Source organism: Rhagoletis zephyria, unplaced genomic scaffold (assembly GCF_001687245.7).
Source record: "Rhagoletis zephyria isolate East Lansing unplaced genomic scaffold, Rhagoletis_zephyria_1.1 Rzeph_scaffold_13813, whole genome shotgun sequence".
NCBI classification, from domain to species: domain Eukaryota; kingdom Metazoa; phylum Arthropoda; class Insecta; order Diptera; family Tephritidae; genus Rhagoletis; species Rhagoletis zephyria.
The window spans coordinates 1-9,252 of NW_016170883.1; the positions used below are offsets into that span (position 1 = coordinate 1).

The window sequence follows — 9,252 nt, forward strand, 5'->3', positions numbered from 1 at the left end:
CGAATGACCTATACAAAAAATTCCTTTAAAGCTAAAACCTACTTAAATAACCTTTGTCTGACATTGTGATACGCATTTTAATTAACTGTTGAGTTAGGTTGAATTTAATTTTTTAAACATGTGGCAACCCTCTTAATATGGTTCGGAAATAAAGCCTTGTCAAAACCACTTCGATTAATACCAATATTTTAGTAATTCATGTAACTTATTAAATAATTTGAATTTACAAAATACTACGTTCTTAAACCTTTCGTATGGCGCCAATACATATTACTGTTACCTAATTCCCTTAATTCGAATTGGATTTAAGTTTTTTTTAAAGGTGGCAACCATCCCCCAGTTAAGTTAGCAAAGCTTTTCAAACTCATTCCGGCTGATACCCATTTTGTAATAATTGGTTTAACTTTTTAAATACATTGAACTAAACCTTTTAAAAGGTGGCAAATCTTTTCGAAAAAGTTAAGCGTTATTGCACATCGATAATTTGACACCTCACTTTGGAAAATCGAACGAACGTTACGGATCTGACGGTATTAATTATTAAATAATTTGAATTTTATTGTTCAACANACACGAGTATGAAGATGAATTCGAGCACAAGTAGGAACGAGAATATTAAGACACACACGAGAACACAAATACCAGGACGACGAACCAAAATGCGAAGACGAGTAGAAAGCGATTATGAACGCGAATGCCAAGACGACTAGGAAGACGAATACGGGATGAGTATACGAAGAAGAATATGACTACGAATACGAAGTGGAATTCGAATAGTTATACTGATACATTCCGAAGACGAATACGAAAACAGCGACTAAAACTAGCACGAAGGTGAATACGAAGACGATTATGTATTCATACAAAGGTGGCGACTAAAACAAATGTGAAAAATGGTCGGAACCCTTAAATATCTAAAAAGCGGCCGAATTTCGACAGTAACTGGCACTCCTTGAATAAGAATGAAATAGGGAAGTAAAAGCTATAAAGTAGCCAACAACTTGCTGAGGTCAAAAATTCCCATTTTCTTCTTTCCTCAAGACATTGGACATCTATGTATGTATGATGATTACATTAGCTTGCGTGTGTGTTTATACATATGTATATCTACGTACTTAGTCATATTTATTGTACTTGTATGTAAATGTATTTTGTGGCTCATTGTTTGAAGCCTTTCCTTTTGGTTGGTATTATACATTTGTATGTATGTGAGATTTTATTAGCGGTTAGTGGAGGTCATTCACTTTCATACGAATCATTGTACACGTATGTATTAAGGATGTTACGAATATTTCGATTCGCATTCGCTTGTGCTATTGATTTTAAACATACGTATTCGCATCATATGATGCGAATGTTTTGCGAATGCTAACATTTAAAAAGTTCTGCTAAAAGTCTTATAAGTAACCTAGAAGGAATTTTATATTACTCCAGCTCTAGCAATGGCTCGGTTGTGGAATGTGGGGGCATTAAAAAATGCGAAATTAAAGCTCCGTTGAAGGCCTTTCTTAAAGAAAAACGAGCCTCACTGGATGAAAGCCCTCTCGATTGGTGGAAAACTAAACTAAAATACTGCAACTGAACGGATCTGGCCCGCAAATAAATGAAACTAGATTCAATTTGTGACATCTTGTATCTCTAAGTAGTCTCTAAGCAAGTAAGTTCGTTGATCTAGATTCCTATTGAACGAATAAATAAATAAAAGAATTGATCTCTCCACCCACCAGTATTCAGAGTTCACTGGAGCTGGTACATACGAGCCTCTAAGAAATCGTCTCATAGGCAAAAAGGTGACAAAATTACTTTTTCTGAAATTTAGATAATATGCCCCTTTTGAACTTTGACTATAAGATTAAAACACTGTACAGGTGTAACACTGGTTCAATGTTCCAATAAGTTTGTATTTTATTGCAATTTATATAATTTGTAAGTAATATAAACAATAGGGGATTTATGAAACGGCACAAAGTTGTTGCAAATGTTGCGACACAGCTGATTACTTTTGCATGGAAACTTTTTTGCGACAAAATTGCGACATTTCCATAGTATTTGAGCTGGCAATCATTGCAAAGTCAAAGTCGCGAAACACATGTTTTTTATTGTCTTCAAATACTTCAAGTAAAAGTATATCAGTTGAGGCTGCTTCGAAATGTAATTGTATAAACTTTTCTTGTCCTCTAACGCGCAGCATTTAAAAAAAAAATAAATTATACATTTGCAATCCGGATTTGCGATAGGGTCGTTCATACGACTTTGTTCGCAACACTGCCATTTCGCCAAAAAATGCCACTTGGCGACGTTTTATGAATCGCTCTAATGACTTAAGTTCGTTGTATCTGTTTTAATGTTATTGCTAAACATTCGCAATTCGCATTCGCATTCCCTTCGACATTCGCGAATGTGAAATGTATGACATTCGTAACATCCCTGGCATGTATGTACGAACATACATGTGTGCATAGGGCATACATACATTCATATGTATACAAGTGCAGGTTTTTTGCTCTTCGCTTTTTAAACTTCTACAAACTGCATATACATATTTCCAAGTACTAGTTGTTGGTCTCGTCAACCGCAACCTAGTAGTTAGAACAAAACAAAAAAAAAATATTGAAGAATAGTAAAATGTGCACGCGATAACTTTGTTTATATACTTATGTAAAAGTCGGCACAAAGCAATTGCTGTCATACTGAATTTTTGTTATGTATGTTGTTACAACAGTACATACATACATACATGCATACATATGTGCGTATGTAGATGAGCTCCCATTTTCGAAATGCCCTAATTTATGCTCTGTTTTTATTCAAACATAATATAAACAAGTAATTTGTTAGCAAAAAAAAAACGCGACTTCAATTCTCATATAAAAAAAATNTGTAAAAGTCGGCACAAAGCAATGGCTGTCATACTGAATTTTTGTTATGTATGTTCTTACAACAGTACATACATACATACATGCATACATATGTGCGTATGTAGATGAGCTCCCATTTTCGAAATGCCCTAATTTATGCTCTGTTTTTATTCAAACATAATATAAACAAGTAATTTGTTAGCAAAAAAAAAACGCGACTTCAATTCTCATATAAAAAAAATCCAATGATCGGATATAAACCAGATTAGTATGGGACCACCTCTGAGACACTACCTTTCCGATGCAAATCGATCGATCGAAATCGGTTGACGTGGTCCAAAGTTATGCGGTAACATACAAAAAAAAAAAATATTCCGTCGAACTGATAACCTCCTTTTTTTGAAATTGGTCAAAAATAGTTGCTTATATACTTGATTGCACTAATTTTTATCAAAACGTGATCGTTTCCTTATTAAGTAGTTAAGAATTAATTCTGTGATCATAAGCAATAACCGCCTAAGTCGAAAAACCTGAATTCGAGAAAAAACGTTTTAAACATTTGGATTGTACGGTTAGCCTTATGGGGAAACCAAATTACTTTCGCCTATAACTTTCTAAGTAGCACAGCTGGTGAGATGGGGATTTCACGTACGCATGGAAGAGGGGTTGCAGAATACGATAGCATGTATAACTCCATTCTTTCTTAAGTCGACTTAGGCGGTTATTGTTTGTGACTACAGAATTTACCACCTATCCGATATTTATTCAATCGAAATTTTACACACTGTAAGCATTAAATCGCGCATTGGCGATGATTAATACCGCAGACGATTTAACGATGAGCTGGATGAGTTTTACAACGATATAGAAATAGTGCAGCGAATTAAAGACCAGGTGCTAAAAAAACTTTGAAATTTGGGTGATAATTTTTTGATTTTCTTTTTTTTGTAGTTTTATAGAAAATTTTAACCTTGGGTTTATCTGGATTTTGAAAGAGAATTACATAACTGTATTTTATTAGAAAATGCTTAAAAATATATAAATAAATATAAGTGGCAAACAATATCACTTTGAAATGGGGTGCTATAGATATATCCGACAGCGGATATGAGATGAAGAAAGGGAAATAAAGATAGAGGGACAAATGAAAAATAAGAATGTTGATTAAGATATGGGATGCCATGTTACGTTGCTCACCGCACTTCATTTCAACGCGCTTCACCTCACTTTAATTCAACTCAGGGCAATCCACTTAAACTCACCTCACCTCAGCTCCCCTAAACTCAACTTAACTCACCTATTTCACCTCAACTCAAACCATCTCACCCAAAATCATCTAAACACACGCCAACTCACCGCAACTCACCTCAACTCAACGCACCTTAATTGTATGTATGTAGGTACATAATTACATATACATACATATGGACATATCTATACCAGGGATCAAAAATAACTGTTATCTCGAATTTACAAATTGAATACGTTGCCTGAATTCTGAAATTTAACGAAAATGTTGTTTCATAACAGTTAATAGATGAGAAATATTTTTTCCGTTGCTGATAAGAGTTATTTCCCAACGTTTATTTTTTACGTTGCTCGATAACGGTTATTGCCCAACGTTGATTTTTGGCGTTGCTTGATAACAGTTATTGCCCGACGTTTATTTTTACGTTATCAGATAATAGTTATTTCACTCTCTCACTTTTATTTCATCGTCTTTATCTTATTCTCCATCTCCATCTTCATCAATATCCTAATCTTACAACGTTTATCAGACAACGTACAAAATAAACGTTGTAAAATAACTCTTATCCAGCAACGTAAAAAAAAACGTTGGGAAATAACTCTTATCGGCAACGGAAAAAATATTTCTCCTGCATAACAGTTATCAGGCAAAGTAAAAAATAAACGTTGGGTTATAACTCTTATCGACGAAATAAAAAATATTGCTCATCTAATAACTGTTATGGAGCAACGTTTTTGCTATAAAACGTATAACTGTTATGTCCCTGATATCTATGCATTATTTCTTTAACCAGTATTAGGTGTATGAAATAAAAAAGTAATATATATACATATAACCGTGCAAAAAAGATAAAATATTAAAAACAAACTGGGAGATGTAACAAAATCCGTGCACAATAAAACAAGATCATGTAAAAAGAGGATCAAGATTATTACTTAGCAGATTGAACCCCATACGGATGGCGCTAATGCGAGTTAATGATCCTATCTAATTCTTGCCCGTGAATACGCGCGCTTTGAAACGTCGACGCGAACAATAGGTTTTTTTTTTATAAACACTGACGTACCTATAACCAACAAATATACAAATGTACATACACAAATATATACAGATGAATGGCTACAACTATTTATGACAAGTTCATGTATATACATACACATGTCTATCTGCCTGTACACGCATACTTGTATATTTCGAAAAATAAAAATATGCAAGCCCTCTCTCACGATCGTCTCTCTGTACCTAAAATAATAAGTACAAAGATCGTTTGTTGTGTTGTTAATTCGAAAAATACAAACAGACGCCTACATTTATGTGTATGTATGTGTTGTGCTATGTACATATGCATGTATTATATATTGGATTAATCACCCCAGCCTTCTCTCGTTAAAATCGTCGACTCTATACAATATTATCTCTTGCTAGGTATGTACGTAAATAAAACGAGACCGATATTTCAAGAGCACACAAGAGTGTAACTAGGGTCGGTAATCGCGCTCACAAACATAAGCATACTCCACGTGAACAGACGCATAATCATCAGGGTCGACACTTCTCAACTCTACTCCAACATTTGGCTCCGGTCTGCAATGCCAACTAAAGCAATTCGAACCGAACTAAAGCAAACAAGATCCAACGACAACGCTGCTTTTCCTTTCATTGACATACAGCGCTTCAAGACGAACGGGTCGCATTGGTGCGGTTGTGTATCGGTTTATTTCAAATATATTTTATCTTTGGCTTATATGTGTTTATTACAAAAAAATGGTTTAAAGAGAAATATGATTTACATATTTTACGTAAACTGATCAATTAAATATATACGTAGTACATATAAAACAGTGTGCAAGACCCCCGCAGAATGTTTTCTTACTACAGACATTGTGTATATTTTTTTCTAAAAACAGTGTTGTGCAGTTTACCAGATGAATTATAAAAAATAATATAAAAAGAGTGCAATGAATTCTGTCTATCGATTCCCCAGCTTAGCTGCAATTATGTAGTTATAAAATCGTGGCTATTTTGTATTAAGAAAAGTTAAATTAAAACCCATAAGTTGTGTTTAAAAATATTTCATCACAATGAAAATGGTTATGTCTGCTGACAGTTCTGACTGTCATGTTAGCAGCGAAAGTGCAAGTGCGCGATTGTCGTCTTCCACATCGGAGCAATTAGTGTCATCCGTTCGAGATGCGATCGATTGTCAACTTATGCTAAATTGTGGCAGAGGAGGTGAAAATAAATCCGCACTCAATCATATCTTCCGGTAAATCCTGAGGAAAGGTCGGAACATCAAAATCAATTCCATTCATTTAGAATAAATCCACTGCAATCAACGCTCACACAAGCATCACCAGCTTCGAGTACTACACCGGATCTGACATTGTAGTTGGGCGATCACATTTAGAAAATGCTTTAAAAATGCCACCAAACACTAGTGCTTCCACTTACTATCAGCAAACAAAAGTATTACCAAGGTCATCGCATGTTGTTCCACTTCGAAGTTCCCAACCAAACGACAACAACTTTAACGGACATTCACCTATACATTCAAATAACTTTTTCATCGACTGCGTGGATGGAGCGCAGATGCCTTCAACGAAGTCTACTACTACCAGCGAACCAACATTAACAGCATTTCTACTGTCGACAGTGCAGCCAAGAATGATGAAGTGAATTCTATGCATACTAATTGTCACTCCGATATTATAAGCTCAAATTTTGAAAATGACAGTCATATCTCCCCAAACTCTGGGTCTTTAGCGTTTCCTTCTGCATCCGCTTGCAAAATACCTCACAGCAATGTTATATATATAAACAAGACAACATGCAACATTAATAACAACACAGTTGTAGTCCAAGCATCACATTTAACAAAAAATCTTCAACAAAATAGTGTCCACACACCTTACATATCTCATAGTAATAACAATAATAAAAATTCAATAACTCTGTTGTAAGTACAACGGAATTTATGCCATCTACTATGTCAAATGAGAATTATTCACAAAACATTTCATATCAACCATGCAATGTTAACACCACCACCCACGGACACGTTTATCAACAAAATATGTGTGGAGTTAATAATGTGTCCCGAGAAGTAACAGAATCGAGACCGCAGACACCTGATTACATAAAATCTTACCCAGTTATGGATACAACAGTGGCGAGCTCAGTAAAAGGAGAACCCGAATTGAATATTGGTAAATATCGCTTATTACATCTGTTTAGCCTTAGGTCCTACATGAAAAAATTAAAACCAAAAATAAACTTTTCATTAAATTACAAAATTTTAAGAGATAACTGCAAAAATGGCTTTAATGACTTGACATCACACTGGCACTTTGGACAGATGGCAGTTTATTTTTGCGAAAAAAAAATTAAACATCACGAGAATAACTGCTTTATCAGTTTTTTGACCTCTTGCTGAGGCGGAAGATTTGTTAATTAGCAATTCAACCGGTTTTGCTAAAGCATACTCGAATTTATTGTTATCAATAACGATGACTAAGTTAATGCTTATCGCGGCCATATGCAAATGCTTTTAAATACAATGACGGTACTCAGTCCATGTGGCATATAAGGTGTAATTTTGCTATAAATGCTTTTCCAACACCAAAAGCTACTTTTCACCTAAAATGCCACAAGGAAAGAGTACTATCAATATATAACTTTTTCTTTTTGCATATGAGACACATTTCCATATGTACATACATATCGTCGCGTGTGTAAAAGATTGTCGTATGTTAATTTCGGCAGGTTGTTGGAAATTGCGATTGAAGTTTGGAATGCAATTTTTCAAAAACGCAAAGACAGATTTTCTTCAAAGTCTCTGAAAATGTTACTAGTTCACAAAATTCTTAAATTATTTAATTTTTAATGTTTACTGTTAATTAGTTTTGAGTTTATGAAGGATATTCTTTAGTAAAATTTCGTTGTAAGCGTCATTTGTCCACAATTTGGCAGCCACTTAAATTAACAACACTTTTTACTCAATATCTCGGAAACTAAAGGAGATATACAAAAGAGGAAAACACCACTTCTAAGATATTGATTAGTTTAATATGACTGCATCACTAGCTAAATTTTTACTAAATTATCGAAACAATTGTAGTCAATATCTCGGACACTAAAGCAGATATCTAAAAACTGATAACATTTCGTCATTTTCGAACGTTCGCAACAATGTTTACTGGGTTAGAGTTTTTTAAATTTATGGCACGGTTTTTTGTTTTTTTATGTAATCCTACATGGTAGGTATTCTGAAGCAATCCATTTTAAAATAGGTATGCTACGTTTATACACCCAGATTAATCGAATCAATTGAAAACGCATCTACAGCGTACACATTTCGCTCTAGTGTTTATATAGGGTGATCCGTCTAAACCTTTCTTTAATTTAAAATAAACCACCTAAAACCGAACTGGATGTCGGAATCTTTATTATTATTATCAGTTTCGATAATATGCTATGAGATATTGAAATATTTGGATCAAGTTTGGTGGAAATCGATAAGGGGGGCTATCAATATACACTTATGCATGTGGTCATAAGTGGGTGGTGCCAACGCCCATTTTACAAAAATCAATAATATTGTGTCTCGTTTAGAGATTGTTGTAAGTTGGCGTGTTTAGTTATTGAAATATCGGAATTTTCGTAATTCTAAAATTTACCGTTATATGGTAGGTGACGGTAATTTTAGTCCGATTTCAAAAATTTTCAACATTGCGCTTTTTTGTAACAAGCTTGATAAATGTACCAAGTTTGGAAGAAATTGATATACCGGTTACCGAGATACACATATGCAGGCGAAAGTGGGCGGTTCCATGCCCATTTTCCCAAAAATTTCCCTACGTAGCATTTTCTGCTGAGAGATCATTGTATATATCGATTTTGAGTAAATTAGCTTAAATAGTTACCAATTTATCGCAGTTTTATTACAGTATTTCTGTAAATTACAGTTATATGGGAGATGGACGTGGTTCTTGTCTGATTTTAAAAATTTTCATAAGGTTTCTTAGTGAAGCTCTAAGCAATGTTCATACTGATACCGATTTTGGTGAGGATTGGTGAAGGAACTACAGAGATACAGCATTTCATCGTAAGTGGGCGGTACCTCGCCCATTTTCAAACATTTCATAA

General features: G+C 34.4%; 1 protein-coding gene across 1 annotated transcript; it reads left to right on the plus strand.

Moving 5' to 3' along the window:
* Positions 1 to 6,194: 6,194 nt before the first annotated feature.
* On the plus strand, positions 6,195 to 7,347 carry LOC108378316 (ecdysone-induced protein 75B, isoforms C/D-like; the record flags this gene model as incomplete). The annotated part of the gene is made up of 3 exons (XM_017634607.1): positions 6,195 to 6,373; positions 6,456 to 6,779; positions 7,069 to 7,347. Coding segments are annotated over exons 1-3 (782 nt in total), but the record flags the coding sequence as incomplete, so codon positions are not given.
* Between the last annotated feature and the right edge of the window lie 1,905 nt (positions 7,348 to 9,252).